At 34.0% G+C, this 23,742-nt stretch overlaps 1 protein-coding gene and 1 pseudogene across 5 annotated transcripts in view; one reads left to right on the forward strand and one right to left on the reverse strand.

Moving 5' to 3' along the window:
- LOC144365351 (signal peptidase complex catalytic subunit SEC11A pseudogene) overlaps positions 1 to 6,665 on the forward strand; it is a 39,826-nt pseudogene extending 33,161 nt beyond the window's left edge.
- Positions 1 to 7,621, reverse strand: part of Lrp1b (LDL receptor related protein 1B) — a 1,779,935-nt gene extending 1,772,314 nt beyond the window's left edge. For 3 of the 5 annotated variants that reach the window (XM_078017329.1, XM_078017328.1, XM_078017331.1), the window contains exon 1: positions 6,896 to 7,620. In XM_078017329.1, coding sequence (XP_077873455.1) covers positions 6,896 to 7,103 — 208 coding nt within the window. In that variant the 5' untranslated portion in view covers positions 7,104 to 7,620. Of the gene's footprint in view, positions 1 to 6,895 lie in introns of all 5 variants that reach the window. The other 2 variants (XM_078017330.1, XM_078017332.1) reach the window with 2 other exon arrangements.
- Positions 7,622 to 23,742: the final 16,121 nt, after the last annotated feature.

The following is a 23,742-nucleotide window of genomic DNA, read 5'->3' on the forward strand; positions in this document are numbered from 1 at the left end:
GAGAGGCTAGATTCTAAGTTAGTAATTCTAACTACAAATCTGACTCAGTATTTTAAACAAAATCTCCTTTTGTAATACTTTCATCCAATGAGGCAAGAATCTCACCCATGAGGTGATATCGTTATTACTGTACTTTCAGAGCTTAGTCATGAGAAAATGCCTTAAAAATTAATAGAGTTGAATAAAGTAGGATATTTTAATAAAGCATACTTGCTATTTTAGCATTTTTGTACCAATAAAATATACTATTAAATAGAAGCTTTGGAAAAATGCACACACTGTCTTAGATTATCTAAAAATCTCAGCTTTTGAATTCCTAGAGTTTATATTTCAGCAAAAGTTTGAGGTTCCTAATTGCTTCAGATACTTGAGCTATGTGACTAGAAGCAAATAAATTCAATAAATGTCAAAAGTTCTCCTTCTTAGCATCTTTATGCTTCCTTTCCTTATACATCTTAATTTCTAAAGAAAATAGATCTTTCTAAACACATTTCTGTTATCAGCATTATACCTACAGTTTTTCTTTTTCACAAATACCTTATAATACCCTAGGAGCCCTCAAAGCAACCACAACCATGTTTCATTTCTCTTCTTCTCTGCTCGCCTCCTCTTCATTTTTAGTTCTCTTTTCTCATTTTAAGAAGAAAAGGCTAAGATGACAAATTGTCATTAAAGAAAAACTCAGCGGTAGAAAAATTCTTAAGGAATTATGTATTCGTATTTCTAAAGTTAATCTGTCTTGGAAGTTTTGAAGGATGTCAATGCAATGTAGAAAAGTTAGGAAGGAATGTCCTATTGCTTGTAAGAATAAAACAAGAGACGATCTGTGTACCTTGATCTTACCTAAAGAAGAAACATATTCTTTCCACTAAAATGAGGTCGGGTTTCAACAATACCTGCCTTTGGTCTGAAGGCTAAGCCAGTCAGGACAATGAGGTACAAGCCACTCCGGAAGAGATGTCTGACTGTTAATAAGAATGCACTGTGAGATAAAATGTAACACGGGCATCTTAGCAAGGCAATATTCTCTATCTCCTTCCAAAAGTTTTTTTTTCCTTCTTTTTCTCTTACTTAAAGCTAGAAGAAATCATATATGAAAATGCGCTTTCTCAGTATAGCTATAAAAGGTCCTTTTTCTCCCACAAAGAATTCATTTATAATATTATTCATTTATAAATGTAAACTTCGATGTACACATGACTATATTCTTTTATCTTAGAAAAAAAGTTAAGTAAATGAGCCTATGCTAAGGATCTATTAATTGAAATTAATTTTCTTTGTTTCTATAGGTAAAGACACCTATTCAACATATTGTATATTTAAAACTATTTTGGAATATGGGAGAAGAAAACCTAGATGTTGACAATGTTTCATTATTCAACAACTAGACCTTACGGCTATTATCTAATAGTCAATTTCATCAATTAGTTTTGTCTGGGGACTCAGTCAAAATAATTTGGTTTGTATAGAGAGAGCCTAAATCAATAGAGTGAAGAGAGAAAGAAAAGGACTATATTTTGACATCACTGAATTCAGAACAGTAATAAATATTACATATTTTCTAACCTGGCCTTATAGATATGCCAGGGGAAAACCAAGTCCACAAAATCATTTATGAGAAGACACAGACCTAAAATTGTTAAGGCAGCTTATAGAAGAAAAATAGGGAGAAAAAAGCATATAAATTTTGAATTTCTAAGTTTAATTGCTGCATTTCTCTTTCTCTTACAGAGAGGGTTCAGGTGTACCTAGTGAAATTAACATGTTATTTAAATAAGAGAGCCCAAAAAAGCCAAAACACTGATTCAGTATTACTATAAGCATACTTTTCAAAAGTGATTGAGGTAAATATGCTCATTAATACATATGGGAATTAGATCAAAAACTAAGTTTTAATAACTGAAACTAATTTTTAGAAATATTTTCACTTTTTGTATTATTTAGGATTAAATAATAGATTTTTTTCCCCAAGAAATCAATTAGTTTTAAATATCTCCTTCCAAAAGAACTGGTGAACATTCCCAAGCCTATAGACTGTTATATTTCTGATTATTAGGTTGAAATTTTATTCCTATGCTTCAAGTCAATGGTTTCTAACATAGATTAAACTTGGGAATGCCAATTCCTTTAAAAATATACAGCCACTCCTCAGAAAAGGATAAAAAGTATTACTTGATACTTTTCTGTTTGGTTGGTCAGATTAATTTTGCCTCAACCCTCCGAAACCAAAAAGAAAAAGAAAAAAAGAAAAAAAAAAAAAAACGTTTTCAGTATATCAAGTTAGATTCATTTTTTGGTCATTTGTTTTAGATTATATATGGGGAGCTGGATTTCTTTAGGAAATTTTAAAACGTTTTTTAACTACCTAGAGTATAGATAACTATTTTCTGTTAGAAGTTAGGCCAAGCATATATTCTAATTAATTTATTAGGAGGATACTCAACTTTTTACTTTATGTATCATTAGCATTCCAAAATATTCTTTAAAATTATATACACTGGCTATATCATAAACATGGAAATTCTACAGCAAATGCATTTTGACATTTATTTCCTCCACCATCAGATTCTTCAACAACAAAATATTTGTCAAATGGAAACCCATTGGAATGTTCATGTTGGGAATTGAAAAATACCTTAAACATGTTTTCATTTCACTTTATGTTTCTCAAAGAGGCAGTAATCATAATAATAAACATTTTATCCAGGTTCTTAAAAAATAAAAGTTTAAGTAATAAAAACCTTCTCCAATTTTCAAGATAGAGTGGTAGTTTTAAAGGTGTTTGTGCCAAGGCAGCCATTTTGAAGGAGAATGACTTCATGTTGGTACAGGCATGCTTAACTTTTAGTTTAAATTCTACTTTCTTTGAATGCATCTATCTAGAATGAAGACAAGTGTTTTCTTTGAACAAGAATTGTTTTGACACACAGCCATAGAAGATAGAGAAATCTATCACTATGTCTGATTGGTACTTTTTACTTCAAAGAATCCCTATAATCAGAAAAGTGTTGAAGACAGGGGAAGGGATCTATTTTATGGAAGGTGTAAAAATTTACAGCAGAAACATGAGAAAAATAGATCATATTCAAGTATGGACTGGAAAAAGATACAGAGATCCCTGAACATTATAATCCTTAGAGAAGACCAAGATGTGTTCATGACAGGAAACCATAAATACAGTTTATCTTTATAGTATTCCCTAGGCTCATACAAGAAATTGACAAGGTAACCAGCAAGTAAAGTCTTGGATCCAATATACTTGCAAACTACAAATCTCTGCCTATTCCTAACCTGAATGATAAGTAGCATTTAGAAAATGTAATTTCATTACTAAGAATACATTAAGAATATCATTCATCAAACACCCTAAGAGGATTTCATTCATATTCAATTATTTTTTTAAAAAAACTCCCCCTCTTAATAATTCTAGATTAGTTAACATTTAAGTTTTCTACAATGTTCTCATGTATCTCTCCAATGTTATGGTTTAAATATATCAAGTCTCATTGATAGAATTTTTTAAACTATTTTTTTACTGCAAATATTTTCATAGTACATTATGAAATTAAGAGAAAAAAATATATATTAAGAAATTATTATTTTGTCTCAAGATATTTTAATGTCATCTTCAAGAAACACTGATTTGGATTCAGCTCCTTCCTAAATTTATCTGTTGGGTTTCTTTCCACTCTTTTTTCCTTCCTTATTCTGCAGTCTGCATTGTTTCTTATTATTTTAAAACAATTTTTTTCTTTATTTTTCTATAATTTCCTTATCACCCATTTGCAATTTAGGTTCAATGTGGGTAGGGAAGAACGTAACCTCAAAGAATACAAACCTCCTCAAAGCAAAACTTTAATGATATTCTGTTGGCTACAAAGAACATGGACTTCAGTTCACCTTTTTTGGAGGGGAAAAAGATTAAAATTTTGATACATATATGTCTGCCATATTTAAGTGGTTTTGTTCACAGGCATATTAAAATTATAATAGCAACATGAATTTTAATTATTTGGAAATATGTTTCCACCTGTTATGATATTCAAGAATTTAAAAGAGAACTAGCATCAGGTCTCTCAACCCCTTTTCTTTTCAGAAAATTTGACAATTTAAAACATACTTCCTTTTAAGTCTTAATCCTTATCAAGCAATACTTTGATTTGATATGACATTGTTAGGTGACAAATTAGTTGATTCTAAGTGAATCTGATTTACTCTCCAATTTTGACTGTTAACAGTCACAAAGATCTTTCTCTTTTCACATGAGATGGAATCTAATAAGAACTGACATCTGTGTTAGTGTGACTCTGAATCAAAAATCAACATAAACTAAAAAACATACAATATATAATTAAAAGGCAAGTAGATATACATGGATTGAACTCTAAAGGTGAGTTAGTTTCAAGTACTTTTCTATTTAGTAAAATGTTTTTAGCTTATATATTCCCAAACAACAGAGGTAGACAGTAGTATAAACATTTTCTATCTAATGTGTACAGTTTAGAAAGCTTACCATTAGTCACTAAGTACTTAGAGAACGTAAAAGTGATTTCACAGTTTTGGGCATAAAACTAGTTCCCGCACTATGGAGCACACAGGTGTTTTCACGTAACTATTCTATTCCTCAAGGACAACTGACATAAGCATGTGCTGAAGGTTACATCTCATTAACCTCTTCCTTGAGTTTATATTCCTATATCTTCTGTTAAACATTTTAGTGGGGGAGGTCTGTCATAATGCAGCAGCACCTTCTTTTTTCAACTTTCAACAATATTTCTTTCTCTTATTCTTCCCCCCACTTTTTTTTCTCCCAAATGGGGCCCCCTCATTTTCATTTTGGTAACTTGCTATGGCAATTAGCTATTTGGAAAGATGTGTATACATATATCTTCATATATTTATATAAAGAGCAATAGGTTGTTGGCCCACCACTCTTTACTTGTGCTGCATGACAAAGTACTTCTTAGGATGGTATTGTTAAGGAAGAAAATGAACACTGAAATAAACAATGACAACTCACAATTATTTTCCATGTGACTGGCTTATATGTTAGATGTTCCTTTCCTTCATGGAACTAAATGGCACTAAATACAACCCTTTAGTTATGTAATTTCCTCTCACAAGAAAGTTGGTTATCTTTATGCTCAACTTTTTTATTATATAAATAATTCCCTTCAAACATTCATTGTGATCATTGTAGCAACAGCACTATCCCACATAAATATACACAAAAGCCCAGAGGACTTAGCTCCAGATGAGGTCAAATTTCTGGAGCTAGGGAACTCCTTCAGAAAGAACCCAACAGCTCTAGTCTGCCAGTGCCATTATATTTTGCTAGCACACTGGGCTGAAAAGCTTCATTCTGTTCATCTGCTGCGGTCCAACTTCAAACAATCCTAAGAAAGGTTGAGAGCTGATTGTTCCAGATCAAACACATCATCATTTCAAGTTAGAGCTATGGGCTTCCATTTTATCAGTACAGTTTTCAACTATTTCACACCAACTTCAAGGCAAGTTAAGCAAGTTCAGAAGCTATGTGATTAGGTGACAATGATATGTTTAAAAGATTATCTCTAGCAAGTGTCAGATTTCCTAAAGGAACTCATATTAGTCCCACCGCTGGTAAAGTAAATGGCATGTGTGGGTATTTTATAAAGAATATGGTCTGGTTGCCAACAGCAGGTTGGATACAAACACTACAATTCATTCCCCTGCTCTTTCCTATAATGAAGCAATAATTTTCAGTCAGTTCATAATTCGCTTCATATAAACAGAGACACTAAATCTCCCAATGCAACGTTTTGCCTGTTGGCTTGGCACTGACATCTGATATTTTCTTACTTGCTTTTCTTTATTCCTAATTAAACTTAAAAGTTGAACTATATTAGTCATATAAACTCATTTTATGATTTGCAAAACTAGATCTATGATACTTCTGATTTTACTTTAAGCAGTTAACCATTCCAACCCTGGTTCCTGTGTCCCAGATATTCATCTACTCTTTTTCCCTTTTTTTCATACGTGCATCCGTTGTCAAAGGTTATTAAATTTGTGCAGGAATTACTGGTTTTCCAGATTACAAGTTTACAGAATACAGGTTTATTATAATATCCACCTCCTCTCTCCTAGGCTTCCCATACCACTTCCCTTCTAAACTTCTACCATTTATCAGCTACTGGAAACAAAAAAAAAACCCAAGAGTAAAGCACCAGGTTGGATCAAGGTACCCCAGTAGTGGGCAAGTCTCTTAAGGTACCATGGGGCTGGGTCAAGACCTTCTGAATCCGAGGGGGAAAAAAAAAAAGTCAAGTTCAAGCAGGTGCTTGCGCCCTAAAAAGCTTCTAGGCTGATGACGCGAATCTCCCTGGATTCTGCCCCAGGAAGGGGCTACCGAAACCAAATGGGGTCGTGTAGGCTCTTTCACCTCTCCATAGACCCTGTATCCACCAGGTAATGAAGTTAACCCAGAAGCTAAGTTGAGGGCTGACCCGCTTAACCGGAAGAATCTGGAGCCCGCAAAAGCTCATGAGTTGAGAGCCAAAGCGGAGGGGAGTCTCATGGAAAAGCGATTTCTGATCCCAACATCTGCAGCGCTTGGGATGCGCGGGCAGAAGCGCACAATCAAGTCCAAACGCTCCCGGAGGGTACAAAATCAAGACCCGTAAATGGCCAAAGGAGGGGGGGGGAAACTGTGGGTGTGTCCAGAACTCTGGCACCTGGTTCAGAAATTTCCCCACCGCACCTCTCACCCCCCGAGAGGCCAGAGCACAGTGGCCAAATGGTCCCGGGGAGCGGGAACGGGGCTGCAAGGACTTAAGTTTCCACACTCACTTATCTGCAAGCATCGCCCAGGAGCAAAGCCGAGGGAGAAAAGGGAGATGGGTGTTCTCCTTACCTTGGTGGGCTCCCACGGTCAGCACCTTGGCGATAGGCAATAATCCCGAGAGAGTGAGTAAGGCGAGGAGAAACTCGGACATTGTGGTCCCCCGGAAAGGAAGCCTGCGCTGGAGACTGCTCGGCGGCACCCTTGGCCCGGCGGCGGCGGCGGCGGCGGCAGCGGCGGCGACAGCGACGGCTCGGAGCCCGGAATTGAGCAGCGTCATTTACAAATGTCACTGGGAATTCTTCAGCTCAGTGAGTCCAGCTAGTCCGCCTTCTCCTGCCTGGAGCAGGATGTGGAAGGTGTAAGGATGCGCGCGTGCGGGAGACTGAGTGTGTGTGAGCGCGAGCGAGCCGCTCGTGTGTCTTGACTTTTCAATGCAGGGTACGTCTGATCTTACATCACGCAAGAGGGGCAGTGAGAGATGCCAGCGGATGGGAATTCACTGATTAACCACCGAATCCACCACACACCCCTTCGTCGTCCACATAAATCACATCTATTACTTAGTAAGAGGCATTTAACACAACAGGAAAATACCACCGCAAACTGAGAACGCCACAAATCACAATTATTTCAGTCTCCTTGAAGGGAAAGTAACTCCAAGCTGGTTCTGTAGGGAATTGGGTCTTTAGAGAAGGGGGAGACTTTTCTGCAATGGGCTGAGCCAGCCAGGCGCCTAGAACGCTCTGCATTTACCAGCCAGCTGAAAATTATCAGCACTAGGCTGCTTCTCTGGGCAAATCGGATTTGATCCCTTCGGTCCTTGGAAGATTCCTAGGAAGGAAAGACAAGCCAAGTAACTGAGCTTCTTAGGGAAATGGTTTCCTCCACTTAACAGTATCGCAGTGCTTTCTGAATTCCACTTTTAACTTTTATGCTGAACAGCACTTGGGGACAGGCATGCAAAATTTAGTGACTCAGCAGAAACAAAACCAAAACACCCCCAAAAGTCACTACCATTTCTTAAGATGGGAAGGTGAATGGAAATGACTATTGAGTTCCCTAAGCAGGATCAATTGGCAGTGTGTTTTGTAGTGGGTTTCTCTCTTTAAGAGGGTGCTTCCAGCCATTTTAAACAGGTTTTGAGGTGGGTTTGATGTTACTTTGTTTTGTTTCCTTGTTCTAAACAGTACAGTGGCAATTTTGGAACTTTTCCAAACCATCAAAGGCATCAGAATGAATCAGTGGAATTAAAAATAAAAGTTGTTTGTGTGACCACTTAAGTTTTCAACATGATCATCCAAGTGTCTAAAATTTTACTTTGCCATTCAAAAATAGCTGTGTAGTTCCAACTCAGAAGTCTGAATAGTTGAAGGTTTACTTTCTTCATAAAGCACTAGTAATTTGTCTAGCAACAAATTGAAAATAATGTTTTATATTCAATATTTTAAAATGTGAGATGAGTAGAAGGGAAAATTGTAACAAAGAAACAAAACTAAGCAAAAGGATAATTGAAAAGAAAGCTATTTTAAGCACTTTATGCAGTTTACTGATTGAGACTTATAGATGAATGTCAGCACTATGAACTAGTCGTTTATGTAAATAAAATTATCCAGACACACCTTTAGATGCTCCATTGAACTCATTAAAATTAGACTAGATCAAAGAACATAGAGGTGATGCCACAGAACATTGCCAAGAATCTCTGAATTTCATCTTTTCATAGTTAACCATGATTGTAAAGGCATTATCTATGTCAATATTTCCATATTTTAAAATGTAGTTTATATTTCCTTGTAAACCAAATGATTTAGTGTCTAAAATATAATTCCATCTATATTTTAAAGAGTGTGATTTTTCCTTCTAGCTGTTACTCATACAATTTTCCATAGATTTTTTTTCATAATAAAATGTATTACATAGAGAGATTCTTCCTCTTTGAATTCATTTTACAACTTAAAAATGAGTGAAGGGGGCTAGGGACATGGCTCAAGCAGTAACACGCTCGCCTGGCATAGTGGGCACTGGGTTTGATCCTCAGTACCACATAAAAATAAAAAGATGTTGTGTCCGCCGAAAACTAAAAAATAAATATTAAAAAGTTTTCTCTTTTTCTCTCTCTCTCTCTCTCTCAAAAAAAAAGTGAGTGAAGGTGTGAAAAAATGAGAGAAAGAGAAAGAGATAATGTGAAAGTTATAAATATATCTTTCTTAAGAGTCCATGTCCCATTATATTCTATGAAGTACTTATTCATTGGGGAAAAAGTAAGCAGGTGTCTTTACTACAGGGTCCCATTTAATCAACTACGTGGTCAGCTATTATGAAATATCTATCCACTTGTATATTGGCAAGAGATAAGGTGCTCTCACAAACCATGCTAAAAATATCCAAATTCTTCCTTTTCTATACTATTACTACCAGTACCCTTCTACCTACACGTTGCAAGAAAAGGAAAAACAGCCATTTTCCATATGTTCCACTAAAGTCACTCAGCAGGTAAAAATGCTACAATGCAAAGAGCAAGCATCAGTAGACTCATCAACTTTAGCAATAGATGGAGCAGTCCAGGATTGCACCATTGGCTTAGAAATGGAAAAAAATCATTGAATATAATCAGAGAGCCAAACTCCTAAGAGATATTGTATTCTTCATGTATCGTACTTAATACATACAGGGGTCACTGATATTAAGCCTATTTAATGAATTAAAGTAAAAAACCACATGATCTCTTTTAAATCATTTGGTTGATATTTTTCATTGAATGGAAGAAAATCAAGGATACATTATTCAAACATTGTGACAAAGTAGTAAAGCCAAATAAGAAATTTTTAAAAGTTGTCATCAAATAGACAATCAAGTATGAAAAATAACTCAAAATAGTGCTATAAAATGTTGTAGAAAATATATAAGCCAAAATACCAATGAAAGGTGACTTGTTATATTTAATGTCCACTATGATGAGTTTCAATGAAGTATTATAAATAAAATAAAATTTGAAGATTGATTTTAAGAAAGCAAATGGCTGTGATTAATAAAAATCAAAATGATATAAAAATTTTCTACAGCAATTTTGACATGGACATAACATACATCTAAATATCTGTCACAAAGAATATTAGATAATAATATAATAAGGACATTTATTCACATCCCAATTAGTATATATAACAATTTATCCATAAAATATAATGAATAGTTGAAATATTTAACATTAGATATATATACTCCAAAACTGAAATGAAATAGGATAAAATTTCTATCCCATACCAAAGCATTTGTATAACATGGATCTTCTTCCCAATGGCGATTGAAAATGACCAGTTTATCAAGAAATATTTTTATAAACATGAGTGAGTGAAGCTGATAAAAAGTCTACCAAATTTGAGCTTTAAAATTAAATCACTTATTCTTATATGTTGAATGACCATTTAGTTTTAATGGATGAAGAATTGCTGGGAAAACATAATTTTCTGCAAAATACTTGTATTTCTCCCTAATGTCTTGATGAAAAAAGATATTAATAAAGTATGCTGTTAGTGAATAAAGAATACCTAGAGTTACTGTTCAAATTTGTTTGTTCTTATGGCTTGTTATAATTTCTTCTTTCTAATCAGAGTTATTAACACTGACAAGTTAAATAAATTAATTCATCAAGCTATAGAATATTATGAAATATTTCAATGAGATAAATTATACAAAGTAGAACCAATCATTCTTCCTTTCTGCTGTAAAACAACATAGGAATATTAATTATCAGTCAGTGATAATCTTATACTTTCCAATTAGAGTTATGCTTTGCATACATGTGATCAAACATCAGATTTCACTTCTGCTAACTTGTTTTGTGTGTGTGCAGTTGTGTTTCTTAACATAGTTGATAACAATTCATGTGCTACACACCTGAAAATAGTACAGTACAAAGAGGGCTTTTGTATAAACAAACTGGGGCTGACAGTTTGCCTCCTTTAAGAGGTGTGTGAAGGAGAGTTGGCCTAGAAGTTAGGTTGCTAGGGATTTCTGTAGCTATCCTTCCAAGGGTTGCTGAGTTTTATACCCCGCCTTTTCAGATAGAAAAGTTGCCAGGCAGCAGCAGAGAGGGGATGAGAAGAAGGAAGGAAAAAAGAGAGAGAAATAGAAAATATTTCAAGAAGCATTATCACATTATCAATACTTTAAAATGGAAACAGAGTTACTGTAGACAATGCCTTTGAGAAAAAGACTTCATCTTCCTCTTACTTCACAAACTGTGTCATGTATATATTTTACATATTTATAACTGCTGTCTTTTGAAAATGTACACTGTTAGTAGCCCACTCTTTCAACTGGGTTTTGAGATTTGATTTGGTTAGAACATTTTGTTGCAACATTAACTGCCACCACTTGCAAAGTATTTGAGGGGTATATACAACTTAAGAAAAATGCATAGCAATGCAATTATCTAATTAAGTCTGGGAAGTAAAGCTACTTATAACCAAGTTAAATCATCCTCTCTTTAAGTAGTCCCAGTGCTCTGTACTATCATTATTTGTAAATATTGTAAGATAAACGTATTATGTATTATGTGGGAAGCATAACTGATAATTATAACTTTCAAATATCAGTTAAAATTTTAAGACTGGTGGTTGTTTTAGATTTTCTTTGCCTCTTGTTGGATAAACTTTTGTCATTAGGAAACAAAGGAGTCCTTACTGATTTATACAACATCAGCAGACAACTATAAATATGAAAATCGGTCATTTTATTTTTAATGAATTAACTTTCATAATAATATTGCATCAAGATACAAATTATCTTTTGCTTTTGTTGTTGTTGTTGTTGTTTTCATTTTGTTTGTTTTCATTTAAGGAATTAAACCCAGGGGGACTTTATCACTGAGCTAAATTCAGCCCCCTTTTTTTTAAATCTTAGATTCGAAGAATTTATAAGACCGAATGACTACTCAAAAACCTACTACTTCAAAGAGTTAAGAAGCACTGACATGGAAGGCTGTCACCAACTGAGACTGTGGATGTCTTATTACTCATGTTACAAAGAGCTATAGAAAGACACAGCTTTTTTAGTTTGAGACAGGATCTCACTAAGCTGCTTAGTTCCTCACTAATGTTTGATGGTTGATCTCAAACTTGAGATCCTCCTTCCTTGATCTCTCAAACTTCCGGGATTACAGGTGTGCTCTCCCACACCTGGCTAATTTTGCCTCTTAATATGTGATCAGAAGGCACAATCAGTAACATTGCTATCCATGTATATGTAATACAGAAATGTAAACATGTCACCAAATCCTGTCACTCCATTCATGTGAAGGTCACCCTTAGGTTTAAAGTTATTTGCTGATTATAACACTTGGTATTTTGGGTGCATTTAGAACCTAACAGACCTGTGGTCAAGGTGAGCTCCCTGGTCACCCTCACCAGTTGCTAGAGCAGCCTCAGGAAATGGTACTGAAGGTTGCCTGTCAGTAGCTCCTGGTTGGGTGCATTTTTTAGTAGACCCTGATGATACTTTCCTACCTGCTGATTCTGATCTTTGGCTTTTAGTCCTCACCTCACCACTTCTTTACTATATTTAGAAACTTTTAGATTGTTGGAATGGGAAGGAACATTGAAATCATCTATTCCAATTTACTGTATTTAACATATGAGAATCTTAAAAGACAGGCAAGGGGACTAGTCTGGGACCACACATTTCATAAATGTCAGAACTAGTACTTGAATAAAGTTACCTAACACTGTTACCATGTAGTTGGACTTATTGGTTTTCTTTTTCGATGTTTTCTCCTCTACGGAGTGATAGCTTAAAAGATATGAATTCAATATTCATTTACTAAAAAATTATGTGTTATATGTCAGGCACTGCATTCAGCACTGTGCATATAATAATGAGATGAGACATGGCCCTTGTCTGAAAAAAAAAGTGGGGTACACTCTAGATCAAATATTATATATGTGCCAAAGCATTGACTTTCCAGGATTTAGTAGAAACTATGCTGTCAAAAATCACAGGTATAGGGGCTGGGGTTGTAGCTGAGTGGTAGAGTGCTTGCCTTGCACGTGTAAAGCCATGGATTTGATCATCAGCACCACATAAAAATAAACAAATAAAAACAAAGATATTATGTCCATCTACAACTAAAATAAATAAATAAAATATTTAAAAATCACAGGCACAATGTAAGAAGACCACTACCCAAGAATACCCCTAAAATCAGTACTCCATCTTTCTTGGAAAATATCTTTATAGTCATAGAGAAATTCAAGATTTCCATTAGAATTAGATCACAATCAAGAAATAACAAAATATATTTAAGTATATTGAGTTTTTAGAACATGCATTTTTTCATCATTTGGCACACCATACATATGTTGATATAAAACGTGATAGCAAATTCAGAAATATTCAGAATTCAGAACACAGAAATGTTGTCAGTGATGACTCTTAATGGATTTATCAGATTTTGAGGATTTTTATGTTGTGGATTCACATAAAACCAAAAGACAAAAGAACTTGGGAAAGCCTTTTTCACCTTTGATTCATTCATTTATTTTTATTATAGCTTTTATTTGGAGACTTATTTGAGACTTAAGCATCTAACCCACTTTATTTAATAATATAATATAAATCCATATTTTTCTCATTTACTTTATGTATAGCCTTTGGCATCTTATAATTTCCAAACAAAAAACAAATTTCTCATTCTTTTCATTATAAACTTTCTCCTAGTAGATATCAAGAGACAATTGGCCTTACTATTGATTAATGACTTTTCAATTCTTCCCTTGAACTTGTTAATCTTTCCTATATCTGCTGTTCCAGGGTCCTCTCTGTCAGAGAACACACCTTATATCTGAAGTAAACAGGATAATACAATAACAAAGAGGTTAGACACAGTCAATTGACAGAGAGCTGAGAAGCAGAATACCAGAATCACCTTAATTGTACTTCAACTACAAATACTTTAATAAAATGAGCTGCTATTAAAGTGTAAAAAAGACTTGGGAGCTAAGGTGTTTATGTCAATTATAGTTGCTTTTTGTTTTTTTTTGTTTGTTTTGTTTGTTTCATTTTACTTTAGAGGGGACAGTTGTTTTTCTTTGTTACATTTGGTTTCTTAGTTATTATTTCTTTTTCTCTCAGAAATAGCCTTCACATAGTAAACTAAAATATAAAATAGTAAAGAGTAGCACAATATAAAATCACAATTAAAGAGAGAGAGAGAGAGAGAGAGAGAGAGAGAGAGAGAGAGAGAGAGAGAGAGAGAGGAGAGAGAGAGGAAGAAACCCAAATGTTTCTTAGAAATGTACCACATTCAATACTGGGAGCTGCTGTAGGGGACTGTCAACAGTTCCCTTTGGGCATAGTGCCTGTCATGGAGTAAGTACTAAATAAGTGTGTGGTAAGTGGCATTTACTCAGAGTCACGTTTTTACATATTTAAAAGTTGGCTTTGAAGAAAAAAAAAACTTACAGAACCAACTTTTCCAAAACATTATTTATTTTTAAGCAAAAAGAAAATTCATTTCTCTCAGATCAAAAATGTCTTTTGCCCTCTAAAAGTGTTTTTCTACTATGAAAATTATACTTTTTAATCACCATAAAAACTTAAATGCAAAAAGAGCTTTTTAGCCCAGAACAGAATGCCCTAATTTTATGTCAAGCCTCTCTTTGTAGGAAGAAAAATAGTGACATTTGGACCTAGATATATTTATCAAGATTTGTGAAAATGTGTGATTTTATGCATGAATCCTGGCAAAGTTAAATTATAGTTGAAAGACCATTAAATGCTTTTATGACTTTCCACTGCTACATTCTGCATTGTAAATAGTCTTTATCAAGAGTATCATTCACATCGTTTTGCAAACCCCACTACATGAAAACAACCACAAAAATAAGTTTTTATGATAAAGCTGTTCACCCATACATGATAGAAAGTGTAGAAAAGCATGAATTAGCAATGTTTGGACATGGGAAGACCAAGAATGTATTTTGTTACTCAAAATTTATATTTTAGTTTGTGATAAAATTAATCCATTTTAAAAAGAAGTATCTATTTTATACTTTTAGGTAGCTATGAATCCTAATTTATTATAATATAATATTCTCTTTGTCCTTGTCAAAAGAAAGTGAACAGAATTGGTGATAAATAATTTCTATGTTTTTTATTTGGCTCTAAAAACTATATTACAATTAATTGAAAACCACGTGTATATATTTACATGCTTGTGTGTATATGTGAATATGTGTGTGTGTTTATTTATATAACCAAAAATTGGCCTAACTGCAAAGACTACATAAAATTAATTATAGGATTGTGGATAGCAGTTTTCACATTTTTATGCAAAATTAATGAGATTAATCGGTTTGGAAATTTACACAATGACATATCAAACCATTGGGGAAATACTTAGAAAAAATAACATACGCTGTTGTTATATAAAATAAAATATACTAAAGGGTGATGAATCACCATGCCTGAATTTGGTTGGGAATTTTCTAGAACCAATCATGTTCTGACTTGTAGGTTGCATATGAAAGCAAGTTATATCGTCATGGATGTTAGAGTAGCAAATGTCTGCCTCTGAAGGAAGCTCACTTGGCTCTCTATACCTCCACACTTTATATATTTTTAAAATTCACTCATTTATATTCATATTTTTATATTTATATACATGTATATGTAAATAAATACATAGTCAATGAACCTTCATTTTATTTATTTATTTATATGTGGTGCTGAGAATTGAACCCAGTACCTCACACTTGCCAGGCAAGTGGTCTACCACTGAGCCACAACTCCAACACATTGTATATTTTTGATTGGTGCAGTTTCCAAAACAAAAATACAAAACATGGTCCAATAAATATAATTATTGAGCAAAAGGAAGAATATTTCTAATCAAGATTATTTCAGAAAATCCTATCTCTGACCATAATAACATCATTCAGTACAAGAAACTCAGTTACTGATTGTTTGCATTCTCTTACTTAAAGTTTGATGCTTATAAAGTCCATCAAGAACCTGAGAGCCTTCTCAAATTATTGTTAGGGATTAATGTTATGTTAGCCAGTTTTATGAGAGAAAACATTGATGCATCTACATCTTATGGGGAGCAAGATTAATAACTTGCTTCATGTTGTATATATAGGTAATATAATTTAATCAGCATACCTGCATACAGGTGTCTCAAGTTAGTGAATTGACAAATGGTATAGAAAATGACTTTATTCTTTACAAACATGAAACAAATAAGCAAATTAATGAAGTAATGTGCTTAGTACCCACATGTGCTTGTTTTCAAATCAAAAGCACAAATTGAGTTCTCTTCTATGAAAGTAACAAAACATGCTCTGAATGAGGGGCACTGTGAAGTGCTTTGGTGGAAATTCAGTGGGAGATTAGTAGTTTATGTGCTTAATAGGGTTTATGTCACTATCCTGAGGGTACCTAAAGGTCTATTTCTTCAGTGGCCATGATATGAACCATATTAAAATAAATAAGCAACTTACCTTTAACTGCAGTTTCAAAGCCTAAATAAGACTTTCCACTCCACCACCATTAAAAAAAAAAAATGTGGGTGCTATCACAGGTTTTCATTTAGATTTTGATTAAATTAAACTCATAGCTTTAAAAAAATTAGTTCAGCTGAATAACATCTGGGACACTAGAACATAGTCTACTGGAGTGGATTTGCTCTCTCCTACCCGTACCCTCCCCTTCTAATAAGAACCATCACTTGTTACAACTTCTCCGTGCAAGTGATATACTACCTCCTTCTTAGGAATATTATTCAAAGTGATTTTAAAACTTTGTTATATTACTATACTTTGAAACCTGGAAAAGCACATGATGCTAATTTTTACTGTTTTGTACAATTAACAATCTCCAGAAAAGAATAATTATCTCCATCATTGAGCTATGATGTAGAAGAAATCTTGTTTAGAATTTTGAAAACTCCGACCAACTCAGCTGTCTACCTGTCATACTTTTATGCTTTTAGAATTATAAGGCACAAAATGCCATTTAACCATACCTTTTAATATTCTATTGTCTTTCATGGGGGGATAGAAGTGTGACAGAGTGTATTTTCATTTATTTTACTTACTTTTGTTCTCTATATAAAAGGTAATATGGAAATGTGCCCCAGGGTCTTCCTCTATCCATCTAAACAAAATCTGACTCCAGAAAACACAGATGCTGCAGTTCACAGTACACGAGTGCCCCCTATAGGATACTTTTATATTTTTGCTGTTACAGCAAAGCGAACTTTAAAAAATTGTTACTGCGTTGAATTTTGTTTAAAATAAAAATAAAGTGTTAGCAGTAAAAATCTTCAAAGATAAGCAGTTAGTCACATATTTTTACTTCCCTATATATGCTTACCTAAGAAATGAAAGGAAACTTGCTTTTAGCCACTTAGTTGTTTTTACCAAAATGTTCCCTACAGTTTTTTTTAAAAAATTTTGTAGTTGTAGATGATTACAATACCTTTAATTTTATGTATTTTTATTTGTGTGATGCTGAGGATCGAACCCAGGACCTCACACATGCTAGGCAAGTGCTCTAAACTGAACCACAACCACAACCCTAATTTTCTCAACTTTGAAGTTCAGATTTGCCTACTCTTCTGTGGTATGTCTGCATTCATAGTCTTGATTACTTAAAAATACAAATCTGAAAATTTGTGTTTACCAGATGTAAGTCTTTTGCTTAACATATAAGAAGCATGATTAACCAGCTCTAAGTTTTAGAAAATAAAAATAGAATACATTTTTCTGAAAGGGGGTCTAATCATTGATGTGGATAGAACTAGAATCTGAATTCTTGAGACTCCTTAAATTCCAAATTAACATTTAAGAATGATATTATGTAGAAATAAAGAACACATATACTTCTGTGTTCCTAAATCTGAGTGTGGGTCATTGGAGCTTTTATATTCTTTTCCTTATCTGTTCTCTAGTCTGGAGTCAAAGGGCTAGCTAGACAAGATGAATAAGGGATAAGGGACATGCTTTCTAACCATAGACAACTATGTCATATGCACTTTGTGTTTATCTGGTAAAAAGTGTATTCCAATACAGACTAAATATATAAGACTTTGTTTATTCAGAGTGGCCACTTAGGTGATGGACTATAATTAGATCCTTTCAAACAAACACAGTTCATGTTCTATGTAATGTACTTACATCAAAAAACGTTACTAAGAACGAACGTTCTTGGTCTACAAAAACTATGTGCACACATACAGTCACCAGCTAAAATTTTTATTGCTTTGGATTAATTTGCTTTTCAATGCAGAGCTGATACAGTAGTAAGGAAGCAATGATATAAGTAGGCAGTGAAAAAGGAGATCTTAATTTCCTTTCTTGCCTTTCTCCTTTCTGTTCTCATTTATTTGTGGCACGCTTGTTATTTGAAAGGCACAATGCTTGGTGCTGGGATTAGTCACTCCAGTGGAAAGTCATGGCCCCTGCTTTCAAGGGCTATATGTCTAATGAGGAAATGGGTCTGAAGAGACTATTAAAAAGTGTCCTGCTAAGTGCTATAAATGAAGAAATGCATAATGCACAGTGGAAGCTTTGAAAACATACATTTCAGTCACTATGGAGCAAAAAAGGTTTCACCAAGGAGGAAACTCTTCAGATGGCATTTGAATACTTTACTATGAATAAAAGAAAGGGAGGATCATTCTAGCAGAGGGAACAGGATGTCAAGCACATATTGCTATATAATAAAGTGAGAGCCGATTATGTTGAATTTTGAAAAATCAAAGTTGTCAGATAGTGTAGCATTTTAAAACACATATTACAGAATTTGCACTTTAATGTGAAGGCAATAAAAATATCCTATTTGAACATATGAAGAACTAGCTAGGAAAATATAAATCCATCCAATATGCAATTGTATTACCTGAGAGCCTATTATATCCACACTTCTCTATAAACCTCTTTGGATCTCATCTCTCATTTCTTCATTTCCCATGGCGGAAGCAGTGAAAATTCTAGATTCCTAACTCCAGGTTATGAAAATAATCTCTTCTCTACTAAAGAGTAATTTAAAGACTCCTTGACCAGTTAATGAAATGATCAAGTACTGAGTATTTCTGGCTGCTTACCCCCATTTCTAGGTCTGTTACTAAATTATGACACTTAAAATAAATTTTATTTGCAGTAGTCATTTAAATTTCTCAAATTGTAACACTTACTTTGGTGGACAATTGATTGTAACACTGGAACTCCCAACTGTGTCACACTGACACTTGCTATCACTCCACCAGGCTACCACTGGTAATCTACTCAGGGGAATTTCCCAGGTAGCCTGTTGCATCCTGACTGATTTAACAATCTAATCTATTTAGGGTTGCCATAAAGTCTAACCAGATGAACTGTCCACCAAGTCATGTTCTACAAAACTTACTGCAATTCCCAAAGGAATAGATTGATCTAGTTGGAGAGACAAGAAGCAGACACATTTTAAAAATGCAACCTGGGATTTAAAAAATGTGTGTGTGTATATATATATATATATATATATATATATATATATATATATATGTATATATAACAAAATTAAAAGTGCAAAGTAAAACAAGAAGCAAGGTAAATATCAGGAGAAAATTTACTGTTATAAAGAAATTTATCAGAGTTAGAATTTTAACTAGATCTCAAAAATAGAAGTATTTTTCCTAACAATAAATTGTAAATGATTTTTGTTCAGAAAATGTAATAAAAGTATAAAAATTAATGCTTTAAATGTATTTCTATTATTTTAGGATAATGCAAATAATCTGGTTATACGTCATAAATTTTTAACAAAAGATGGTGTAGAATTTTATAAAAGGAGAAACATTTTGTCAAATATGTTACTCTACACAAGACTAAGCAGCTAAGAGTAGACACAAGATTATTTATTTTGGTGCTGAAAAATGTAGAGTTTTGAAAATGTATGGGTTACAAGATAGTATATACATAATATTTTCAAATTTCTTTGTAAACAAAGAAAGTCTTATTATTAACATAAAATGAAAGAAACAAAAGAAGAAAGCAAAGAAATATAGTGTAAAAATGATAATTAAAATAAAAACAAATGTTAACTATCACCACAATAACTATGAATGAATTATGTATACCATTTAAAACACATTGATTCTCCAATTAAATTTTTAAAGTGTTTCTGTTAGTCAGTTATTTTGCTGCTGTGACTAGAAGACCTGACAAGAACAATTTACAGGAGGAAAAAATTTGTTTGGCATTCATGGTTTCAGAGGTCTTAGTCCATAAACAACTGACTCCATTGCTTTGGGCTCTAGGTAAGGCAGAACATCATGGCAAAAGTGTGTGAAGAAGGAAAGCAGCTCAGGAGATGGTGAGCAGGAAGCAGAGAGAGCTCTGTTCACCTCCTGGTGAACAAAATATAAACCCAATGCATGTCCCCAGTGATCTATCTCCTCCAGGCACACCATACCTACCTATAGAAATAGCCTATTTAATCCATATTAGTGGATCAATCCAGTGTTTAAGTTAAGGCTCATATAATCCAGTCATTTCACCTCTGAAAATTTTTGTATTATATAACATGTGAGCTCCAAACAATAACATCCACCAGTGGTCCCTGAAAGCTCATGCCCATCTCACAATTCAAAATACATTTAACCCATTTCCAAGGGTCTCCATGGTCTTATCAACTACAGCATTACTCACAAGTCCATGTCCAGTATTTCCCAAGACTCAAGGCAAATGCTCACCATGAGCCGAGATCAAAAGCAAGTTACCTATATCCAAAATATAATGGCACAGAGTAAACAATTCTATTTTGTAAGGTCATAGAGTAAAGTTTTGAGACCAAAGCAACACCAAAAATCAGCTGAGTGAACAATCCTGTAGCTTCATGTTCATCATGTGGGGCACATGGTATCATTGATGTTTTCTCCAAATGTCTTGTATAGCTCCACTCCTATGGTCTTGCAGGTGGGAACCCACATTACCTCTCTCTTAGCTTGTTTCTCGCTCAAATCTTGCACATTTCCTTCCCATCGTGCTGGTATCTTTTGATCTCAGCAATATCCACGACAGGTTTGGCTTCCTTCTCACATCTTTATGAATCACTTTCTCAGGAGCAGTGCACAGGGACACTGATCCTGTTGTACCTTGCCTGGTGTCCCAGGCTTTCCTTTGAAATGTTGGTGGAAGCTTCCATGACCCAACACTATCAGAATAAGCACCACATGATTGATGTCAATGTCTGCATCATCTCAAGCAATAGCCAAGCCTCTGGGGACCATGGCTGCATCAGCCTCTGAGTGTCTGGGCAGCAGAACTCAGTGAAACAATTGCTTAGCCCCTAGCATACATCCACCCCGAGACCCCTGAGCAAGCAGGTGCTTCCATGTTCTCTTCTCAAAGGAATTTTTACTTTTACATCCTTTAGCCTGAAATCAGTGTTGTTTTGTCAATTCTGAAGATGCCGTCAAACCATGTTTCCTATTGTTTCTGTGTAAAGTACTTAGCAGTGTCTCTTTGGTGGCTGTAATCTCTTTAACAATTACCTGTTCTTTAGCCCCAGATTTGCTGGCAATTTTCTGATCAAACTGCAAGTTTTTCAAATCATTCTGCTCTGCCTTCTGCTACTGATTATCATGGTAAACCTGTCTAAAAGCCACCAGCAATATCCATGCCACCATTTGAATGTTGTGCTAACTTGAAATTTTCCTGCCAGATTAATTAGTTCATCACTTTTAAATTAAGACTCACACATAGTCTCAGGTAGGCAAAATATAGGAAACTTATTTTTTTCTTTTTGCCAGAATATAACATGAATGGCTTCTAGTCCAATTTGCAAAATAATACTCCTGCTCTTCAGAAGCCTAATGATTCCAGTCTTTACTATTCCCAGTCCCTGCAGCATTCTGGTATTCTGAACTCCCACAAAACTACCCATTAATTCCCACTTAAAACATTTTAAAGCCTGTTCAGTTTGCATCTCTAAACTTTTCAAAATTCACAATCCAAAAACTTCTGAATAACATCATTAGGTTAGTAATAGCATCGATCCCACTTCTGGTACCAATTTCTGTTTTAGTTAGCTTTTACACCACTGGGACACAAAGATCTGACAAAAAGAACAATTTACAAGAGGGAAAGTTCATTTGGTGTTGACTTCATTGTTCGATGCCTGAGGTGAGGCAGAATATCATGGCAGAAGAGTATGGAGGAAGAATCAGCTCAGGACATTGCAATAAGGAATCAGAGATACTTCTGCTCACCAGGGACAAAATATAAACCCCAAGGACAAACTATAAGCTACCAAATCACACCTTACCTACCTATATTTACAGCCCACTTAATTGACATCAGTGGATGAATACAATTATTAGGTAAAGACTCTCATAACACAATCATTTCACATCTGAAAATTCTTGCATTGTCTAATATTTGAGCTTTTGGGAGACACCTCATATTGAAATCCTAACATCTTCTATATGTAATGTCAATATTTTTGTTCAAAAATATTTTTTAAATATTTCCTACGTATCAAATAATATGTAAAAATTGTGCGAATGTAATAGTTAACAAACTATTTATGGTTTTTCCTTCAAAGAAAAATAAATACATCTATGTTAAACAAAAATAATAGCCAAGCAAGGTGGTACATACCTGTAAACTCAGATACTCCATAGGCTAAGGCTAGAGGATCACGAGTTTGAGGCTAATCTAAGCAACTTAGACTCTGTGGCAAACTTAAAATTTGAAATTGGTTCGGGACATAGTTCAGTGGTAGGGCACTGATATAGCCAAATGTAAACCTAAATAAATGAAAGAAATATTAATTACATCAGAATAACTGAATTTTAAAGTTAACAGCATGAATTAAAAATGGATACATACTGATAAGTTAGGTAAAATAACTGAGGTTTCTCAGAATTTGTGAAATGTGGCATACATTATTTCAATATAGACAAGAAAGACTCATACTATATGTTTTGAAATAAAAATGTCATTTCTCCCCAAATTACCCAAAAAATAATATAATCTCAAATTAAATCACAAGATAATTTCTTCATTTGGAACTTGAACAAATGAGTTTAAGTTAGAAAAAAAATAAATACATGAGAATTGCCAACACCATGTTCATTAACAAGAGTATCATGAGGGTAGTGGTTGCCCTAGAAAATAATATAAAAATATGATAAACTATACAAATTAAAGAATGGAGTAACTATATAGAAATAAGCAGAAAGACCAATTAGATAGGATAGAAATGACAGAAGCTTCTTTAAATTGAAGGGTCCTGGCTATACAGCACAATGTAGCATTACAATACAGTGTGCTAAAGACAGTCAGACAATTTATTATTTATTGACAAAAAATTTCACATAAATTCCAGCATATTTTCTACTTTGAAAGGCCACATATTAAAAAAAATATTTAAAAAAATTTTAAATGCCTGTGTCCAATAACCATGAATCAGGTATAAAACGTATAAAAACACAACTTTAATAGAAAAGACATCATAGATGCAAAGAAATTTCAAAGCCAGTTTTAGGAGTTTCTTAAATATATTAAAGGCAGAAAGCAAATTGGATAATCATTAGGATAAGATTGGCCACTCTCCAAAAACTGCATTAAGGGGTGTAAAGAAGTTGGTAGGAAGACAAAATCAGTGTTTTTGACGAAGTCATTATTAGGAGGGCATTAGGAATATGCCAATTTCTGTCTAAATATGAAACTTGTACTCTCTGTGAGCTACTCTGTCCCAAAACTGGCAGACTACAGGCACTTTATCTAAGCACCCTAGAACTTGGGAACTAAGGAACTAGTTAGCTTTAATTTCAATTTTGGGAGTTACTAAATAGAAACAGTAAATAACTGGAGACAAAGCAAATAAATATTTATATGAGGAATAGCTACTCAGTTGCTTGAATTTAG

Source organism: Ictidomys tridecemlineatus, chromosome 7 (assembly GCF_052094955.1).
Source record: "Ictidomys tridecemlineatus isolate mIctTri1 chromosome 7, mIctTri1.hap1, whole genome shotgun sequence".
Classification (NCBI taxonomy): Eukaryota; Metazoa; Chordata; class Mammalia; order Rodentia; family Sciuridae; genus Ictidomys; species Ictidomys tridecemlineatus.